This window comes from Pseudophryne corroboree, chromosome 7, assembly GCF_028390025.1.
Source record: "Pseudophryne corroboree isolate aPseCor3 chromosome 7, aPseCor3.hap2, whole genome shotgun sequence".
NCBI lineage: Eukaryota > Metazoa > Chordata > Amphibia > Anura > Myobatrachidae > Pseudophryne > Pseudophryne corroboree.
The window spans coordinates 81,393,041-81,414,917 of record NC_086450.1 but is presented as its reverse complement, the minus strand read 5'-3'; the positions used below and the strand labels follow the sequence as shown (position 1 = coordinate 81,414,917).

Sequence of the window (21,877 nt, the reverse complement as noted above, 5' to 3'; positions counted from 1 at the left end):
CAAACGTATAAAGAAAAGATAATACACAGGGTCTACCAACCTTTGAACTTGATAGCACAGACACAGTTATCACTTCCAACTTCATTGATGGCCTTGCACTGATATTCCCCTATGTCAGCTGCCTCCACATTAAGAACATGGACGCTAGCCAGGGTATCTTTGGAGGTTACTTTGAATTTTTTACTGCTTCGAATTTGTCGCCTATCTTTGAACCATGCGACTTCAAATGGTGGAGTGCCCAAAAGTTCACATTCAAAACTGACATCAACACCTTTCACCACCTCCACTGGGCTAGGCTTTTTAACAAAAACAGGTGGTTCTACAAAAAGAAACAAAACATTTTTTTTCTTCTAAAGAACAGGTTAAAAAATTACTTTCTATTGTATGAAATAAAATAATAAAAAAATGCTCAAGATCACTATCAAGAGTTTGTTAATACATGGTCCTTATATATTGAATTTAAAAAAACTGAGTATTCACATTAAGAATTTTCCTACAGTAACAATGGAATTACTGTGTTTGTATGAAGATTAAATATGAAATAATTAATATTAACTAAATATGTAACATTATTAGAAAGATATTACGAGATATTTGTTAGTATTTTGTAAAATTGTTGGTTACAGTTAACAACAAAGGCCTTACCTCACTTTACCCATTCCATGTGTGTGAAATGTATTAAAATAATATGAACCTTCCCTTTCCTTTAATTTTCTTTAACTATTACATAATGTGTTAATTCCTTTATATATTAACAAGTTACAAGCCAGTCAAAATAATGGAACAACACAACAGTAATGTCCTCGCCGGTGTCTGTGCACCCCCAAATGAAGCAACACTTGAGTTTCTCCATCGGGCACCATCTGGTGGCTACCGGTGCGCAAAACACTTAAATTCCTCCCAAAGAGGGGAAGAGCAGTGTTAGCCTTTATTATATAGGATGTTATCTCATATTTTACATTATACCATAGGTAATCAGAATATAAACTTACTAAATACTTAATAGTCTTAGAATTATTTTATATTATAAATATATTGAGAATGAATTCTTATTTTATTACTGTTACATGGCACAATCATTTATTTGAATTTGCTTATTTTGAATCAACAAATGTCAATTTTTAATTACTTTTTTTGTTCAATAAAAAAATCATGTATGGTATAAATAAATATAACAAAAATTGCACAATTCCAATTTAGGAATATGTAGATTGATTCTGAAATGCTATGAAGTGCTAGTCTTTTCTACTGAAATGTATTTTCTTAAATCTATTAAAATATTTCTAGCTAATTTGAGCTTGATGGTAATGGTTTACAAACTTTTCATCAAAAGTCAGATACTTCTCAAGGTTTGTGATTTGGGAAACAAAGATCCTAATGCTTGGGACTAAATTAGAGTGATTTCTAAATTTTTGGATAATATAATGGATGAGTACCATAAAAAAACCTTTTATACAAGTTTATTAAATAGCCTATTTTTGTTTGTCTTAAGCAAAAAATATTTACAAAATAACTGAAAGCCCTTTCACTATAGCAAGAGTTTTTTTTATTACGTGCATTGTAAATTTCACACCTTACGGGATCATACTGTATTGTCACTACTATGGTAGAGATGTATGAATAGTGAACAGAGTGAAGTCGCCCATGCAACCAATCAGCTTTGAAGTAACATTTATCAAGTGTATTCTATAAAATTATAGGTAGCATCTAAGTGGTTGGCACACTTCTCCACTCTTTTCACTTCTTCATACATCTCCCCCTATATATCTAATGCACATTTGACAATGCTATGCAATTTTGGTGTTGGTTACGAAATCCTTAAAGTCAGAATCCAGATGGATCGTGGTATTCTACCCCTAACTCTAAACCACCCCTCCCACAACCTGAACTTAACCTCCCACTCCCGCAGCTTAACCCTAACATGCCCTCCTGCAGTCTAACCCTAACCACTACAGCCCCCCTGCAGCCAAACCCTATCCTCACCCACACTCACAGCCTAAGACTAAGATCTCTTACAGTACTTAACCTATCTTCTATTCAATACTCCCTTCGGCAGCATCAAATCTCTTGGTTTTCTGTTACCCTGATACATACTTCAATGTCATCTGCTAATGCAGTTATGTTTATATACCCTATATATTGTCTTGAATTGTAAGTCACTGTTTCTTGTTTTGCTTATTTGTTTATGCACTCTGTAATTGGGCACTGTGAATCCCTTGTGGCACCATATAAATAAAGGAAAGTAATAATAATAATAATAATAATAATAATAATAATAATAACAACACTTTCTAGACTACATTATACGTATTCTACTATGTTTTGTTGCTTTATAACCACAATTACATAAGCATATTAAACTTTCTAAATAAAAAAGTTATATTATGTTAGATTTATAAAAATACGGTTAAATGGAACAACTGAAGAAGAGCAACATTGGGAAGTAATATTGCACCTTTTACTGTTATTGCTGTACTGCAGCTTGCACTGCCAGCGTCGTTAAGTGCTTCACAGGTATAATCACCACTGTCTTCATTGCTGAAATCATTAATTTCAAGTACTGCCACATTGTCAGCAAGGGATATGCTGTGCTTTCCACTTGGACGAAGCTCTGTTTCATTTTTGTACCATACAACTTTAATCTCTGGAGATCCACTAATTTTGCAATCAAATTGAGCAGAGTCACCAAGTTTCACAATCTTTGTAGGCTCTAGTTTCTTTACAAACTTTGGAGGTTCTATGGAAGTAGAAGAGAAAAATAACTATGCGTGTAAGCAAATAAAATAGTGCAAGTTGTAGTCTTGTTCTAGTTTGTGTTGAAATGTGTACATGTAATATTTAAAAATGTATGTGTTTCCATAGAAAGCCATGGTTTCTAAAATTCTGTGTAGCTCAACTGATATGTAACCTCATTATTGAAAAGCTCATACCTTTATGCTTAAGTGACTTGGTAAAACAATCATACCTTAAACATAGAGACAAACACATACAAACCAAAGATGAAAAGAAGAGTTTGCATTTCACCCTGTTTGCTATTGTTTCATTTCATCCAAAAAGAAAAGTAAGAACATATTTATTGCCTGTTTTAATAATATATACAGGTAAACAAACAATACCTTTCACACTCAATTCAGCTGAACAAGATTCTTTCCCAACATCATTGGCTGCTTGGCAAGAGTACAGACCCGAATCTCCTTTACCCACTTTTACAATTCTCAGGTGGGTTGTATTACCAATGTAGGAGATCTTATAATTTCCACCTGTTTTGAGTTCTTTGTTATCTTTGGTCCATATCACCTTTATTGGTTGTGTTCCAGAAACATGGCACTCAAAGTCTGCACTCTCCGAGAGTACAGCTCCTACAGGTGTTGGTTTTTTATCAAAGAAAGGAGGTCTCTTGGGTTCTACAAATCAAAATGAATAGCAAACATGCTTAGTATATCTCTGCCTAAGAGGAATATGCTTGAGCCAATATGGAAGTTACAGCTGACTGTTCAAATTATTACCAACACCAACCTGAGATTGTGAGTTTAGCAGTAGTTGAAGCTGTACCGACCAAATTTGTAGCTGTGCAAGAATATTGCCCAGCATGACCCTTCTCAGATTCAAGAATATGAAGAGTTGCTACGTTATTCACAAATGACAATTGCACATTATGGTCCTCAGTTAAAGCTACGCCATCCTTATACCAAGAAACCTCAATGGGTTCTGAACCGTTGATACGACAATCAAATTTCACTGGCTGTCCAACTGTTGCCTCCAGATCCTTCATTTTCCGGGCAAATGAAGGTGGAAGTTGACGGTCTGCAAAAGATTAAGTGTATTGCAAAGATTTAAATTCCTACTCTGGATGTTTTTTTCTACTAATAACACCAGAACAAAACAATATAAGGAAGAGAAGGTTCTTTTGATAAATAAGAAAATCACCTTGAATAGTAAGCACTGCTTTCGAAGAAACAGATCCTACAGAATTTTCTGCTTTGCAGATATATTCTGCACTATCATTTTTGTCCACCTTGCTGAATGCTAAAGTAGCAATGTTGTTAGAAAAGTATACTTTACATCCTGGAGTTGAACGGAGTTTTGTATCTCCTTTGTACCATGACACCACAATTTCTGGTGTCCCTCCAACCTGACATTGCAAAGATGTTGAGTCACCAACTGTTACTTCTGTGTCTTCTATGTTGGTAATAAAGTAGGGTGGTTCTATCAAAAGAATGGACAGAGTAACTCACATGTTCTTTTACCAAGCCTAAAGCATAGAAACACTACATGTATGTGGAGTTTAGCATAAAGACACACCTAGAATGGTCACCACAGCTTGACAGGCATCCTGCCCAGCCTCATTTTCAACCCGGCAAGTGTAATCGCCATCGTCATTTATGGAGCTACTTAAGATTTCCAAGATACAAGATTTTTCTGTTGTAGTTAAGTTGCATTTTTCACTTTGCACTATCTCTATTCCATTCCTTTCCCAAGTTACATAAATGGGAGGTGTACCAGTGTATGTGCTCTCCAAAATAAAGGGTTTTCCAGTTTCTACACTGTAGTCTTTTATTTTCTTCACAAAGGCAGCAGGTTCTGGTTTGAGAAGATACAAAAAATGTTAGCAAAGCATTTGAAAATGCGACAACTAATAAGTGGAAGCAGAGTTTCGATAAAGAAAAATTACCTTTTACAAAGAGATGGGTAGTGCATGAGTCTTTTCCTGCATCATTAGAGACGACACAAGTGTAGTCCCCACTGTGAGTGGTGTCCACCTCATTCAATTCCAAGATGGCAGTTGAATCTTTAAGTTTTATAATACATGTACTTCCAGAAATAAGTTCACTGCTTCCCTTAAACCAGTGCACTTTAAAAGGGGGTGTTCCCTTTATGACACTTCTAAAAGAGACATTCATGCCAGGTAATGCTTCCAGCGGTTCAGGTCTTGTCACAATGGTGGGGGGCTCTGAAGAACCATAGTACATATCATAAGATGAAATGGCACATTAAGAAATTATTGTACTACAGTATAAACCTTTACTGCAATCAAAACACTTTCTATTTTTTCAAGAAATAAAATTAAAGTACACAAAATATTCAGAGATTATAAAAGGTGTGAAGAAAATCTGTTTATAAAGAGATTTTTTTTATCACTACTTACCTTGCACAATCATGGTAGCGCTGCATTCAGTGGTCCCAGCAACATTAGCTGCTACACAGGTATAGCTACCAGCATCATAGGTTTCCAAGTCTTTAATTTTTAAAACACACAGACTATCTGAAAACTCAGGTTCATATTTGTCTCCACTGAAGATTTTGCTTCCATTATGAAGCCAAGTTATAGACATGGGTGGTGATCCAGTGATTTTGCATTCCATCAGAGAAGAGGAGCCTAGGGCACCAGTGGTGTCCTTTAATTTTTTGGTAAAAGAAGGAGGTATGACTCGATCTATTCAATGAAAGGTAAAAAGATATTGTTTTTAAAAAGACCTATTCAACAACCATAACTATTTTTGTTTGAAACCCCAAAAGATAAAATGACTAACCAAGAACATCAACTGTTGCTGTACAGGTACTTTTGCCAACATTGTTCTTCACCTCGAAAGTGTATTCTCCACTGTCACTGCTATCTGCAGATAGGATTTTAATGGAAGCTATCGTATTGGAGAGACTGAGTTTATATTTTTGGTTGCTGGTCAGTTCTTTGCCATCCTTGAACCAGCTAGCAGAAAGTTCTGGTGTGCCTGCCACTATGCATTCAATAGTGCACACATCTCCTGCAGTAACCCTTACAGGTTCTGGCTTTTCTACTATTGTTGCAGGTTCTGCAATAAAACACAGCCGTATATGTAGACTTAACAATTGATTCATCTAATCAAATCAAATAAAATATAATTTTTTTACATTTTTTTTTTTACCTAGAACAGATATATTGGCTATGCACTCTCTCATTCCAGCATCATTTTTAATTTGACATATATACTTTCCAGCATTAGCTGGCTCAGCCTTCCTTATTTGAAGAGTTGCAAGGTTCTCAAAGTGAGAAATCTTAATGTTTTCACTCTCCCTGATGACCTCTTCCTTGTCCTTCAGCCAAAGAACTGAGATTGGCTGCGAGCCTTCGATCAATCCTTGTAATTCAAGAGGTTCACCCAAAATAATAGTAACACTTTCAACTTTCTTCACAAATCTTGGTGGCTCTGGACAAAAAATGCAATGCACAGAATTGTTAATAATTATATTTTTTTCTCTGCTTTTCTTTTTTTTTGTTTTCAACATTTATGAAAAACATTTACCTTTAAGTTTTACACTACAAATGCAAGTATCACTCCCAACATCATTGGCTGCCTTACAGTGGTATTCGCCAATGTCTGGGGCCTCCACATTAAGAATATGAACAGATGCAAGGTGGTTTTTGGAAGTTACTTTGTATTTTTTACTACTTCTGATTTGTCTGCGATCTTTAAACCAGGTCACATCGAACGGTGGTGTTCCCAAGAGCTCACATTCAAGACTAACATCCACGCCTTTGAGAATTTCTGCTGGACTGGACTTCTTGCTAAAGACAGGGGGCTCTATGAAAATAATTAACGCAAGTTACTAAATTGTGCAGAAATTGCATTGAGATTAAAGATAAAGTACATATGGTACAGCCAATTTATATATTTAAAGCATTTCTGAAATAGCCTAAATATATCAAGTAGAAAATTCTAAAAAAAATCAGAGCGCATGCAGAAGATTTAATTTTATTAATACTGTTCTGTATATTAAATTTTATTAATACTGTTCTATATATTAATATAACTGGTCTTTAATAGTAGTATTAGCTTTTAAGAAGTATTTGTGGTATATTGTAAACAATTTATACAGTAATTGGTAATTTAGGGCAGCTTTAATTACAGAAATAGAAAAAAACTTTATTTAATGCTGGTCAGTTTATTGCTATTTAGTCAAGTTATTATTAAAAATAGATAATGGTGAATAACTACAATTAATTAATAATTTAATATATTTACTTTTCTGTCTTGGGAGATATGTTGATACAGTATATAGGGTACTCTAATAGGCCTTCCCAAAAATACAAAAATATCAAGGTACTGTAGTTTAAAAATATGTAAGAGTTTTCTAGCAGTATAAAATTGTAATTATATTTGCGCATGCTTAACAAATTAAAATAGAAAATATTTCTAAATTTAATAATGACAGGTTTTACTTCTTACAGCTGTTCAATCATTTTTATATATTTACTAGCTATTAGTAACCTACCAGTATTAATAATAAGCAATATTAAGGAAAGTTACTATAATGTAGGTGACAAAGTTCAAGCTTTAAGAGGCTAACAATAAGCTTATGGGTTATTCTTAATTAATCTCAGGTGTGATCCTTTTATTTAATTGTACCAACTGTCACAACTGTGATTAATCAAGGATATCAATGAAATGTTTTAATTGTACCAACTGTCACAACTGTGATTAATCAAAGATATCAATGAAATGTTGCATATTCTTAGCAGTCAAAGCTTTGACATTTGCAATCCTTTCTAGAATATATTATTTGTGCTTTTAATGCTATTATCTATATCTTATATAAAATAGAAAGATATATGTCTAAACAAAATTTTTAGTTAATGGTGAAGACTGTCTATTATTGCTCAATTAATAGTTATTTAAAGTGTACTGTATAAAAAAAGACCCATTTTAACAAAGCAAAAAATATCTTAATGTGAGTTAAAGTGTTAGATTTAGGGTAAAGAACTTTTTGATCTCAAAAGATGGTTTATAAAATATAAATTTAATGAAACTTTAATCATATATGAGTTAGCTCACATAGTACAATATACAGTGAATTTTGTCAAATTGACCAATCAAAACTGCAATTTGTGGTCAGCTTGGGGTATATTTACTAAGGTCCCAATTTAATTTGAGTTTGTATTTTTCTTCTAAGTGTGATCACGGGAATTTACGAAAAACAAATCTCAGCAGTGTTGGGGCTATTCGTATTGTTTCTCCCGGCAGAGTTCACAAATACGAATGAATAGACCATCGGTCAAACACGGCTGTTATTTGATACAACTCGGTAATTTCATAAGAATTTGTATTCTCAATCACTGCCGACAATAGCCAAACACTGCCGGGAAAGCATAGAATTCATAAAAAAAGGAGCTTTCAAATAGACTTGCTTTTTGCTGGCATGTTCAGATAGTCATGTATGGATCAGTGAGATCCGTGCATGCTTATCTGTGTAAATGGGTCTGAAATAGTTAAAAATCATAACAAAAAAATTGCGTGGGGTCCCCCCTCCTAAGCATAACCAGCCTCGGGCTCTTTGTTCCAGTCCTGGTTGTTTAAATACCGGGGGGAAATTTAATGGGGTCCCCCCGTATTTAGACAACCAGCACTGGGCTGTTGGGCCAGCCCTGGTTCCAAAAATACAGAGGACAAAAGACGTAGGGTCCCCTGTATTTTTAAAATCAGCACCGGGCTCCACTAGCTGAGAAGATAATGCCACAGCCGAGGGACACTTTTATACTGGTCCCTGCGGCCATGGCATTACCCCCCCCAACTAGTCACCCCTGGCTGGGGTACCCTGGGGGAGTGGGGACCCCTTAAGTCAAAAGGTCCCCCCTCCAGGCACCCAAGGGCCAGGGGTGAAGCCCGAGCCTGTCCCCCCATCCCTGGGCGGTGGATGGGGAGCTGATAGCCTTTTTGTTTGTAAAGAAAAGTGACAGGAGTCATGGGGGGTCCTGGCATTCGGGGAAAGGGGTTCCATGTGTAAACATGGAACCCCTTTAGTGACATGGACCAGGCTTTCATTTTTATTTTTTATTTTTTACAAGGCCGTGGATTACTTCAGGACAGAAGAGGAACGATCAATACTGGATAATAGGTGAGTATATTGGAATTTTGTATTTACAGGTAAATGTTTAGATTCTACATGGAGAAGGGAATGTGATTGGCCGGCGTGGGATGTAGGTAAGTATGTATGAGTGTGTGTGTTTTATTAAATTTGTACTATCACAGTGTGTGTATTATTTTTGTTTGGGTATTTCATTTGTTGTAGAACTACAGGTACCAGCGAGCCAGTTATTTCCCCACATGCTGGTACTTGTTGTTCTCCAAGTACCAGCAAGCGTTGGAGGCTTGCTGGGACTTGTAGTTCTAAAACAAAAGACAATATTCTTTTTTTACACATAAAAAATGCTATCAGTCCCCCATCCACCACCCAGGGATGGGGGGACAGCCTCAGGCTTCACCCCTGGCCCTTGGGTGCCTGGAGTGGGGACCCCTTGATTTATGGGGTCCCCATTTCCCCAGGGTACCCTGCCAGGGGTGACTAGTTGGGGGGTAATGCCACGGCCGCATGGACTAGTATAAAAGTGTCTCCTGGCTGTGGCATTATCTTCTCACCTAGTGGAGCCCGGTGCTGGTTTTAAAAATATGGGTGACCCCTACATCTTTTGTCCCCGTATTTTTGAAACCAGGGCCAGCCCAAGAGCCCGGTGCTGATTGTCTAAATATGGGGGGACACCAGTCAATTTTTCCCAGGTATTTAAACAACCAGGACCGGCTCAAAGAGCCCGAGGCTGGTTATTCTTAGGAGGGGGGACTCCACGCAATTTGTTTTAACACTTTTTACTCTTTAAACTCTTTTAATATTGTACACAATGAAGCCCTGCACGGATCTCACTGATCCGGCCGGGCTTCATTGTGTTCGGTCCAGCAGTGTTTTACTCATCACTCCCATAAAACATTGCAAGACAATACGAATAACATTGACATCGGAAAATACGAAAAAGCAAAACTCGGCAGCTTAGTAAATTCCCGAAAATGATTTCAAAAAGTTGCAGAAAAATACGACCGATAAAATTCAAGTTCAAACTCCCACCAATTCAGCAGAAACATGAATCTTAGTAAATATACCCCCTTGAGTCTACATATACTGAGATTCTTGTAGATACAGTAATTATGCTGTTTTAAATCTTGTTAGACTGTAATCACCACTGTATGGATAAAAACTGACCACTGTTCCCGATCGACATTACGCATTGATCAGGACTGGCAGAAATAGTAGTCACACTATGACCGTAATCATAGAATAAGCATTTCCCAGTTGATGTAAAAAAGCACAATGTTAATAAAGGTTGTTGAAAACATGCATTAAAAACATTTCTAACCTTTGACTACAATCTTGATACTGGAGCTGGCGCTGCCAGCATCATTGTTTGCTTCACAGGTATAATCGCCACTGTCTTCGATGCTGAGGTTGTTAATTTCAAGAACTGGTATATAGTCAATAAAAGACATGCTGTACTTCTCATTTGCTTTTATTTCACTGTCATTTTTATACCAGGTTATTTTTATTTCTGGAGATCCACTGATCTTGCACTCACATCGGACAGAGTCACCCTGTTTAAGTACTTTGGTTGATTCTAATTTCTTGATAAACTTTGGTGGTTCTATAATGCCAAAAGGAAAATATGAATTGAATTAGTACAGATGCTACTGTTACAATTGCAGTCTGTCCTTGTTGAAGATATTCCTAAATATGTGTGCTGCAATTTACAGTAATAAAGATGCTTAAGAAAGTAAAGAATGCATTTAACACAAAAAGACAAACAGAAGGAAGACAGAAAATCCGCGCACCTGTTACAAGTAATACTGTGCTACAAGTATCGCTACCAACATCATTGGTAACTTGGCATGTATAGCGGCCACTGCTGGAACCATCCACTGTGAACAGATTTAAGAAACCTATTGATCCCTCCATTCCAAGAAAACATTTTGCTCCAGAAAAGAGTTCCACCTCTTCTTTGAACCATTTAATTGAGAATGGCGGTGTTCCTTTAACTTCCACTTTAAAATCCACCAAAGAATCCGGTATTGCCTTCTGGCTCTCAGGTTTTACAATGAAGGTTGGAGGTTCTGCGACGTTGAAGAAAGAGTATTTATATAAATCATTTTTAAATTAAGCTCTCATATTGTTTAATGTTACCAAGATGAGTTAAAATTACGTTATGTATTTATTAAGAAATTTTTTAGTAACATAATTATCAAGATTTCAAACAGCAAAGAGGTAGTATAAGGTTAAAGATGAAAAATAATAGTTTCAAACCTTTGACAGTTAAGATGGCACTACACTCAGCGTTTCCTGCCACATTCACTACTTTACACTTGTAGTTGCCATTATCGGATACATCTAAATCGGCAACAGTCAAAGATACTGTATTTTCATGGCAGACAAGTCTGTGCTTTGCACTGTGCAAGATTTCGCTGCCATCTTTGAACCATTGTGCATTTATGGGCAGTGAACCAGAAACTTTACAGTCCATTTGAATGGAAGATCCAAGAATTTTGTCCATTTTAGTTAATTTTTTGGTAAAAGATGGAGGAATAGCTTGATCTGTCCAATAAAGAAAATTAGAGCTAGTTATTCCTGAGACGCATGGATATCTCTTGACAAGTACTATAGAAATCAGTTACAATACAAACCTAGAACGGTCACGAAGGCTGTGCAGCTACTGCTCCCAAAATCATTTTCAACCTTAAATGTATATTCTCCGCTATCATCCTTGCTCACAGACTGAATCCGCAAACTTGATACATTATCCTCAAAACTTAGAGTGTAAAATCTGCTTGGCATGAGTGGTCTACCAGCTTTATACCATTTCACTTGGAGCTCTGGTGTTCCAGCTACAGTACAGTCCAATGTTATGGGGTCTCCTTCAGTTACATTGACTGATTTTGGTCTCTCAATTATCTGAGCTGGTTCTGTGACACAAATAAATTCAAATTAATTTGAAATGTGAATGATTATATATTTTTAAATATTTAGTTATTTAACTGTTAAACTAGTCTGCTACTAACCTTGAGCTATTAAGGAAGCAAAGCATTTATCTGTCCCTGATTCATTGGAAGCTTGGCATATATATCTACCGGTATGGCTGGAATCAACAGTTCTTATAAAAAGTGTAGCAACATTGTTCTCGTAGGTAATCTGGGTGTTGTCATCCTGTTCTATAATTTTGTCTCCTTTTATCCAAGACACTGTTATAGGTTCAGATCCTGCTATTGCACACTGGAATACAGCAGGCCCTCCAAGGACTGCAGTAGCATTCTCTATCTTCTGGACAAAAGTTGGAGGTTCTACGCAAGACAAATGTTTTAAAGCAAAGATTACTATTTTTTTGCCCTATTAGTTATGGAACAATGGAATGACAATGAAAACAGTTTTTTTACTTTAACTAACCTTTTAGGTGAACTGAAGCACTGCAATAACAGCCTCCAGCTTCATTTGATATAGAACACTGGTATTCACCAGCATCAGAAAAGTCACAGTTGAAAATGTGGAGTTCGAATACTGAGTCTTTTTGAACAAGGGAGTACTTTTTACCACTACGAATCTCCTTTTTGTTCTTCGAAAAAGTGACATCAAAGGGTGGTGTGCCCGAAACCTCACAGAACAGCTTCACATCAGAAGCTTTCACTACTTCAACTGGCTCGAATACAGTTATAAAAGTTGGAGCTTCTACAATTAGAAAATACATACAAAAAAAGCTTATTGAAATGTGCTCCAAAAATCTAGCAAAATAAGAAAAGCAACTGAAAGAGGACCAAAAACTAACCTTTCACTTTAACATCAATACTGCAGCTCTCACTACCTGCCTCATTGGTAGCCTCACAAACATATATTCCAGTGTCCTCAATAGTAGCATTTATAATATCAAGAGTTGCTATCCCATCAACAAATGAACTTGTATATTTGTCACTTGTTGTGATATCATTTCCATCCAAGTACCAGGTGACCTTGATTTCAGGTGTGCCTGCTATCTGGCACTGAAACGTTGTTGATTCTCCTTTTCTCAACAATGAAAATGGGCCTGGCTTTTTAACAAACCGTGGGGGCTCTAAACACAGAAAAATCAAGATTTGTTTAAATAAATATGAAAACAAGTTTAAATTTCAAACATAAAGGCTGTAAATTGAAAGAGAGCAAACCTTTAACAAAGAGAGTTGTTTTGCAAGTTGCTGCGCCAACATCATTGCTAACTTGAATCGTGTAACTCCCAGAGTCAGCAACTTTGGCTGACAGGAGCTCAAGGATACTTGAGGACTCATCCTTCCAAATGGAACGATTCGCTCCTGATAGAAGTTCTTTGCTTTCCTTAAACCATTTTATTGTCATGGGCGTGGTGCCATTCAAAACAGCTTTAAACTGAACTCTAGAGCCTGGTAGAGCATCTTGCGTTTGAGGCTTTTCAAGAAAGTATGGAGGTTCTAAAACAGGCAAATGAAAAAGGTTAACCAAACAATCCTGAACAGGTTACAAAACTAAGCTTTGTTTGGTATTTAAGAATAAAAATGCAAACCTTTAACAGTTAAATATCCACTGCACTGGCTTTTCCCTGCTTTATTAGTGGCAGCACATGTGTAGGTTCCACTGTCTGGACCTTCCAATTCATTAATTTCCATAAATGCTATGTTGTCATGGAAAGAATATTTGTGCTTTCCACTGGGAACAATCTCCTTGTCTTCCTTTAACCATTTAACAGCTATAGGATGGGAGCCAGAAACTATACATTCAAGATTGACGAAAGAGCCTTTGACACTGTCCATTTTCTTCAGTTTCTTAGTAAATGATGGTGGTATTATCAGATCTAATTAACACAGAAGACAAAAACACTGTGTTAACCACTACAATATTTAAGTTGTAAAAATGTGTGTTTGGGGGGGTCTTACTGTAAATAATGATAATAATCATAATTTATTATATAATACCAACCTAACACATTGACAGAAGCCGTGCATGTGCTTCTGCCAACGTCATTTTGCACCTCAAATGTATATTCTCCAGTATCGTTCTTGTCTGCTGAAGTTATTTTTAAAGCAGAAACATTCTCAGTGAAGCTGATTTTATATTTTGGGCCAAATTTTAACTCTTTTCCATTTTTGAACCATTTGGCTGTTATTTCTTTTGTTCCGGAAAATTTACACTGCATGGTTGCTGGGTCACCTTCTGTGACATCAACAGAGACAGCCTTGTCAATGATCGTAGCAGGTTCTATTAGAAATAGGGGACAATGCCATTTAGAATTTTATCATTCATCTTATACAATCTTTATGTAAAGTTGTAAAAGCACAATAAGGACCAACCTTTTACTGCCAGCACAGCAGAGCATCTTTGGACGCCTGCATCATTTTTAGCCTCGCAAGTGTACTTGCCACCAAGATTGCTTTTAATTGAAGTTATGTGTAAAGTTGCTACATTATTTTTAAATATTGCCTTTATGTTGTCATCTTCCATGACTTCATCATTGTCCTTCCACCAAGATATAGTGATCGGTTGTGAACCTTTAACAGAACACTGGAAGGCAACCATTCCTCCAATTAGGGAGCTAAGATTTTCAATTTTCCTTGTAAATGTGGGTGGTTCTGAAGAAAAACAAATTTTTGTAAGAGGAAAACTTACAACTAAATTGCAGATTGGAAATATAGGGCCTGATTCAGAATTGTACGCTATGGCGATATTTATGGTTTTGAGTGGTAATTGGTAATCTGCACACGAGTCTTATTAACACTGTGCACATGCCAAGGTACTGTAGTAATGACGCTCGCAGTAATGATTTTTTCACAAATTGAATGACAGTCAGGTATTGTTTGCGGATGGTAACGGAGAGTGGCGTCAAAAAACGCAGGCACGTCGCAACCGTTTTCAGGACCTGTCTCAGGCTGTGACTGCGGCCATTCTGCACATCCACTAGGTTAATCAGATGGTTGATTATCCAAGGAACAGTGACTGGCGCTGCATCTTTTTTTGCAGCTGCTTGGATTTGCAATACCCACCTGGTGGCTACAAGATTTTCGCACATTAGCTGCGTACAAATGCGCAGCTGTAAATGCATTAGTGTACAACTATGAATCAGGCCCTTAATGTCTATTTTTAGATTTACTAACCTTTCAATGCCACAAGGGAATTACACAGGCAGCTTCCAACATCATTAAATACCCTACACTGATATTCTCCAATATCCGCAGAGTCAAATCTTACAATGTTGAGACTTAGCAATGTGTCCTGGAAAAAGGTTTTGTACTTTCTACCACTCCGAATGGGTTTGTTGTCTTTGAACCATGAAACTTCAAATGGTGCTGAGCCTACGATTTCACCTTCCAAGATAACATCAGAATCTCTCAAAACTTCTGTGTTTTGAAAGTCTTTTACAAAAGATGGAGGTTCTGTGGTATAAGAAAAATACCTTCCAATTAATAAGATGCTCCTAAAGATACAAATATGAATGTTTCACATTGGTGAGAAAGAGTAAAGAAGGTATAATGATAAAACACACCTTTAACTATGACGGCACAGCTGCATATATCTGTACCAGCCTCATTTTTAGCTTGACACACATATTCGCCGATATCTTCAAGGCTTATACTGAAAATTTTAAGTACTGCAACAGAATTCAAGAATGTCATACTGCAAGCATCGCTCTCTCTAATTTCCTTGTCATTTTTAAACCATGTAATTTTAATAGTAGGTGTTCCAGCTACTTTACATTCCAGCTGTACTGAATCTCCCTTTTTGAAAAGCTGGGATGGCTCTAATTTCTCGATAAAAGTTGCCGGTTCTGCAAGAGTTAAAAATAATTATTAAGACAAACCTGTGCCGCAAAGAGTAAGAGAGTACATGTACAGTATCATTGTAAATGTAAAGAGAATGCAAACCTTTTACAAAGACATTTGCACTGCATTCCACTGCGCCAGCCGCATTGCTGACTTTGCAGACATAATTTCCAGACTCAGAAGTTTTAATTGCATAGAGTTCCAAAGAGCTGCCTGTATTTTCTTTGGCAATGTAGCAAGATCCTCCAGTTTTTAGTTCTTCAACGCCATTGAGCCATTTAATGGACAATGGTGGTGTTCCCTTAAATGTAGCCTTCAGACACACAGTAGATCCTGGTAGCGCATCTTGTGAATCTGGTTTTATTATGAAGCATGGTGGTTCTAAATGCATGAAGAAAATATATTTTTAATAAACCCATAAAGAATTAAGAATGATATGTCAGCTAAAAGAAGATGCAAAAAGTACATAAGCAAACCTTTCACAGAGAGCGTTCCTTTGGTTTCTTTACTCCCTGCAGAGTTTGTAGCTCTGCAAGTATAAATTCCAGCATCAGTCATCTCTAGACGACTTATTTCTAAAGAGGCAGTACCTTCCAATAATGATATCTTATATTTGTCAGGGGTAAGTTCTTCATCATTTTTAAACCATACAACTGTCACAGGCAAAGAACCAGAGACCTTGCATTCCAATCGGCAGAACACATTTACTACACTGTCAATATCACGCAGAGATTTGGTAAATGATGGGGGGATGGTTCGATCTGTTTGAAACAGAAATAAATATGTTTGTTACAATATTACATGTAGCATTGTGTAACTGTAATACCCATAAGTGGGATTTTATTAACTATGCATTATACTAACCTAATACTGTGAAGGTGGTCTTGCAGCTACTACTACCCACATCGTTGGCCACCTCAAAAGAGTATTCACCACTATCCTGAATTTCGGCAGAGTAAAACTTTAAAGAGGCAACATTATTTTTAAAGCTGATCCTAAACTTTTTGCCAGATGTCATTTCTTTTCCATGCCTTAGCCATTTCACTCTAAGTTCTGGAGTGCCTGATACAGTACATTCCAGAGTGGCTGGATCTCCGGCAGTCACTTGGATCAGTTCAGCTTTCTCAATTATTTTGGCAGGCTCTACAATAAAGTTAAATACAATCAGTGAAGGAAGAGCCTAAAGGTAGATCAATAGTTAAGCTAGAGTAAAGGATTGGCTAACTGACCTTTTACCACCAACTCGCCAAAACAATTCTGGCTTCCTGCATCGTTTTCAGCAACACAGGTGTATTTCCCAGCATTGTTAATGTGTACATTGTTGAATTGAAGAGTTGCAACATTATTATCAAATTTTATTTTTATTTTGTCATCTTCTCGGACGACTTCTCTTCCTTTCATCCAGGTCACTGTGATGACCTCAGAGCCTTTCACGACAGCTTGCAGGGCAATGTTGTTACCAACAACAGCAGTAACATTTTCAATCTTCTTAACAAAGGATGGTGGTTCTGGTTTAAAGAAGAGCAGTAAGTTTGGAGATCCTAATCTTCATTTATATTATATGCATTACAGACATATGGCTACTGCCTGAAAATGTTGGTTTTCCCATGTTATTAATAGATCCATGTAAGGATGATGAAGATTTTATTGCACTGTTTAGATCAATGGCCCTCATTCCGAGTTGTTCGCTCGCAAGCTGCTTTTAGCAGCTTTGCACACGCTAAGCCGCCGCCTACTGGGAGTGAATCTTAGCTTATCAAAATTGCGAACGAAAGATTCGCAATATTGCGAAAAGACTTCTCTGTGCAGTTTCTGAGTAGCTCGAGACTTACTCTTCCAGTGCGATCAGTTCAGTGCTTGTCGTTCCTGGTTTGACGTCACAAACACACCCAGCGTTCGCCCAGACACTCCTCCGTTTCTCCAGCCACTCCCGCGTTTTTCCCAGAAACGGTAGCGTTTTTTCAAACACTCCCATAAAACGGCCAATTTCCGCCCAGAAACACCCACTTCCTGTCAATCACACTTCGATCTCCAGAACGAAGAAAAAACCTTGTAATGCCGTGAGTAAAATACCAATCTTCATAGCAAATTTACTTGGCGCAGTCGCAGTGCGAACATTGCGCATGTGCAAATAGCGGAAAATCGCTGCGATGCGAAGAAAATTACAGAGCGAAAAACTCGGAATGACCACCAATATCCATTATTTTAGCTTTTTATTTAAAGAGAATGGTCGCACCTGTGATTTTTTATGTTCCTTACTCAATATAATGTACATTGTGTCAGGGCCACCTAAAGATTTTGGAGTACCCCCCTCCCAACAGACCACAGAGACAGCCAGTTGCAGGTTGGGCCAGGGGACAAACAGGCAGAGGATGCTCCATGGCTGCCTCAGTTGTGCTTATAATTACAGTAAGAACATTCCGGCAGCATCTTCTGTGTATCACAGTAATGGACTCACCACTACACTACAGTGCCTGGCTGCTCTGTTAGGCTGCAGTCAGTAAGTGCCGCATGGGATGTTAATTAGTGAATGGCTCTAGTCATCCACCAATCACAGCGGTGGAATGTATTGTATCCACACACTAGTTAGTGGGTGGCTAGAGCTATCCACCAATTAGAGCACATGACTGAGAGACAGTAGGACTAAAAGCAGCCAGGTGACATTGATCTGAGATCTGATTTTTAACAGGAGAAGAGGAGAAAAGGTCAATTATTTTAATGAGGGAGTTGGGGTGTTGCAGATTTGGGGTATTTTTTTCAATGATGAAGTGTAAGTTGAAAAGTTGGGGTATTTAAGAATGAAGAGGCACATCTGAAGTATAATTTATAATAAAGGAGGGGAGTCTGTGTGTGTGTATATATATATATATATATATATATATATATATTGTTAAATATGTATCCCCTACCCCCTAGTATTTTTTCTTGCATCATATTCTGGAGTTGGCCATTACTGACAAAATAAATCTCAACTGTGAGTCCTCTTCTTCACTGACCCTAGCAAAGGATCTAGCAGAGCCGTAGGTCTGCTAAGTTATATAATAAGAGGGCACCTGCTTAGTGGAGACGAATACCCACCCCTAATGCCTTGTTATACTAGCCATTGTCACAGACACCTAAATCATAAGAAGTTCTTCTGCAAAAATTTTCTCTTGTTGGAACTTATGAAACAGATGCAAGTGCAAGCATCTATCAGGCTGGACTGTGTTTTGAATAAAGCAACAGTTATCTGTTCTACATCTAGAGTATAAAGTAGATGCCATTTTTAAGGGACTATTTCCCTAAATTTCACTTGCAGTTAATCCATACAGTATGTCACGATGGTGTTTCCTAACTCTTATACTGTAAATGGAAGCTTTGCAGTTCAACTTCAGTCATAAGCTCAGTAAGATCATAAATATTAGTGGTTAAAGATATTTATGTCTCGCTTTGTCACTAGAGTTTTATTAAAGTTAGAAGAGAGAAGAAAACCATTACATCCGCAATACTAACCTTTAAGCTTGTATGTTGCACTGCAGAAGCACTTGCCAACTTCATTGGCTACAATGCACTCATATTCACCAATATCTGCACTATTAAATGAGGAGATTTCCAGACAAGCAAGAGACTTTTGGTATATCAACCTGTACTTTTTACTACTACGTATTTGTTTCTTGTCTTTGTACCAGCTAACTTCAAAAGGTCCAGTACCAGACACTTCACACTGAAGAGTTGTATTTGATCCTTTTACTATCTCTGCCGGTTCAAGAGTTTTCACGAAAGAAGGGGGTTCTAGAAGAGCATTAGATTATCAGTAAATGATTACCATCATACCGAAAAGACAGTTTATATATAATAAGAACCTATCATTAAAATGTAAGACCAAACAAACCTTTCACAATAATTTCAGAAGTGCAGCTTTCACAGCCGGCATCATTTAGTGCTTCGCAGGTGTAACTCCCGCTGTGTTCAACTTTCATGTTGGTAATGTCTAGCACAGCCTCTGAGTTGTCGAACGACATTGTAAACATATCATTTGGGTTAATTGCTGTATTGTTCTTGTACCAAGTGATGTGGATTTCCGGCGACCCTTTAACCTTGCACTGAAGACGTGCAGACTCACCCTGCCTTAGCAAATAAGTCGGTTCCACCTTTTTCACAAAAGATGGCGGCTCTAAAGAAGAGTTTTAGAAAGAGAAGATACCAAAATAATATAAGAGTTTTGTCACAGGAAAAAAACATAGAGGGTTCCTTCAGTTGTCCATTATCTTTGCTCAGACGCTAGTCATTCACACTCAACTGGTCCCAATGGTAAAACTCATTCTTTCTCATTACAAAATAAAAAAACACAAGTTCAGTTGCAGACAAGACAGAAAAGTAAAACATAAACATCCACTAATATCACTATTGCTCTGTCCTGTTCCTAAACCTTATAGAGAAAAGAAAAAAATATATCCTGAGCTTGTAGTATGAAATATGTGTCATGTTGGTTTTGTACAATGTGCTGTGTCTCTCTTACCTCTTATTGTTACAGTTGATGAAGATGAGCTACTTCCGGCATCATTTGTAGCTGTGCATACATAATTTCCAGAGTCCTTTATCTTAGCCACGGGTATTTCAAGAGAAGCCACTTTGTCTTCAAAATAGATTTTATAGTCCTTCCCGGGAAGTAGTTTATGACCATCTTTGGTCCAGACAATGGTAACTTTCCTGTCTTCATCTACTTGGCCTTCAAGGCGAACAGATTTATTCACAGCAGAGCGTAAAGGTTCTAACTCTTTGATGAAATGTGGCTTATCAATGACTATTAATTCTGCCTGGCAGGTATCGGTTCCAAATTTGTTTGAGGCTTTGCAAGAGTATGTACCCTTATTAGCAGTGGTAAGACTTAAAAATTCTAGAATGTGCTTGTTGTTTATAGCTGAGATTTGACAGCTCTCTGAAGAAGAGATGGGCAGTCCATCTTTCTGCCATATTGCATCAATGACGGGAGTACCTGACACTGTGGCCTGGAATTTAGCTTTCTTGCTGACAAAAGAGGTTACAGACTCTGGTCTGGTTACAAAAGATGGAGGGAAGGCTTCTGCAAAAAAACAGAGGATTCAGTATCTCATCAGTATTTTAAAGCCATAAAATGTATGCATACTATGAAACAAGAGGGAAAAGAAAGAAATATTTGATTTGTCGATGACTAGTTTATTAAAAAAGAATAAAAATATCAGAAGATGTTGATTTATCTGTTTTTTAATTTGATTCAGGTAAAATTTTATATATAGATAAGAGATAATGAATAAAAGTTAACTAAAAAATTGGCATATCTCTGCTGTAGTCACGCGACTTTCTGTTTATAATTATAATCCCTATTTTTCAGATGTTATTAAAAAAAGAAAGCTTTTCTCCATGGGTATATATATATATATATATATATATATATATATCACTGCTTAAAGTTAAAATTGCTGCATATTGTAAACTTTTAGATGATTTACAGTAACAACTTTTACAAAACCATATTTAGCCTACAACTGAATCTTCAATAGTTAATTTTTAACCAGTATAAAATTCTCCATATGGAATCTAAAAAAAGACTCTTAAAATAAATGTATTCAAATAAAATAACACACATTGAAGAATATACTAAAACTAAATAAATATAAATATGGCAATTGCCACTAAGATTCTAATGAAGAATGGTATTTGCTTTAAATGCCTTTTAAGGTTGAAAGGAACAAACATATTTTTCCGAATTTGCCAAATCACACAAAATCACTATCACTTAGTGATCTTGTGCAAACAGATTGCTGAAACATCATTTTCCAAGGTCGCTTACGATATCAAGATGCGTTTCATAGAAAATATGTATTTGCTTAAAAGAAAAATGTGTCATTTGTGTGTGTGTGTTCTTGCCTTTGTTGATATTTACTCACCAGTTACAGTCAATGTTGCGGTTGAGCTTACACTACCAAATTGGTTTGAAGCTTTGCAGCTGTATTCACCGCAGTCGATTACTTGAGGTCTTAGAACTTCCAGAGTTGAAAGATAGTTAGAAGTCTTCAGAGAGTATTTGTCGCTCTCGTAGATTTCCCGTCCAGACTTGAACCATTGGAACCTGACATTGGGTGTGGGTTCTATTTCGCAGGTGAAAAATGCAGAGTGTCCAACAGCTACTTCCACTGACTCAATTCTCTTCTTAAGTACGGGAGCTTTAGAAAATGGAGAAGAAAACAAAATATTAGGATTTCCTCCAATACAATGAAGACGTTAATAGAACAATATTTGGAAAGTGAAGTGGAGTG

General features: G+C 36.9%; 1 protein-coding gene across 29 annotated transcripts in view; it reads right to left on the bottom strand.

Moving 5' to 3' along the window:
- The window catches only part of TTN (titin), a 302,099-nt gene that overhangs the window by 181,253 nt on the left and 98,969 nt on the right, over positions 1-21,877 (bottom strand). For 28 of the 29 annotated variants that reach the window (XM_063933349.1, XM_063933371.1, XM_063933359.1 and 25 more), the window contains 32 exons: positions 21,509-21,784; positions 20,101-20,664; positions 19,474-19,755; positions 19,095-19,373; positions 16,832-17,110; positions 16,467-16,745; positions 16,079-16,363; positions 15,705-15,983; positions 15,326-15,607; positions 14,937-15,215; positions 14,136-14,414; positions 13,765-14,043; positions 13,352-13,639; positions 12,981-13,259; positions 12,608-12,889; positions 12,232-12,510; positions 11,850-12,128; positions 11,475-11,753; positions 11,098-11,385; positions 10,629-10,907; positions 10,160-10,441; positions 6,282-6,560; positions 5,904-6,185; positions 5,532-5,810; positions 5,147-5,434; positions 4,673-4,951; positions 4,303-4,581; positions 3,928-4,206; positions 3,517-3,804; positions 3,117-3,404; positions 2,456-2,737; positions 41-319 (listed from right to left, as the gene is read on the bottom strand). In XM_063933349.1, coding sequence (XP_063789419.1) covers positions 41-319; positions 2,456-2,737; positions 3,117-3,404; positions 3,517-3,804; positions 3,928-4,206; positions 4,303-4,581; positions 4,673-4,951; positions 5,147-5,434; positions 5,532-5,810; positions 5,904-6,185; positions 6,282-6,560; positions 10,160-10,441; positions 10,629-10,907; positions 11,098-11,385; positions 11,475-11,753; positions 11,850-12,128; positions 12,232-12,510; positions 12,608-12,889; positions 12,981-13,259; positions 13,352-13,639; positions 13,765-14,043; positions 14,136-14,414; positions 14,937-15,215; positions 15,326-15,607; positions 15,705-15,983; positions 16,079-16,363; positions 16,467-16,745; positions 16,832-17,110; positions 19,095-19,373; positions 19,474-19,755; positions 20,101-20,664; positions 21,509-21,784 — 9,279 coding nt within the window. The remainder of the gene's footprint in view (positions 1-40; positions 320-2,455; positions 2,738-3,116; positions 3,405-3,516; positions 3,805-3,927; positions 4,207-4,302; positions 4,582-4,672; positions 4,952-5,146; positions 5,435-5,531; positions 5,811-5,903; positions 6,186-6,281; positions 6,561-10,159; positions 10,442-10,628; positions 10,908-11,097; positions 11,386-11,474; positions 11,754-11,849; positions 12,129-12,231; positions 12,511-12,607; positions 12,890-12,980; positions 13,260-13,351; positions 13,640-13,764; positions 14,044-14,135; positions 14,415-14,936; positions 15,216-15,325; positions 15,608-15,704; positions 15,984-16,078; positions 16,364-16,466; positions 16,746-16,831; positions 17,111-19,094; positions 19,374-19,473; positions 19,756-20,100; positions 20,665-21,508; positions 21,785-21,877) is intronic. The other variant, XM_063933377.1, reaches the window with a different exon arrangement.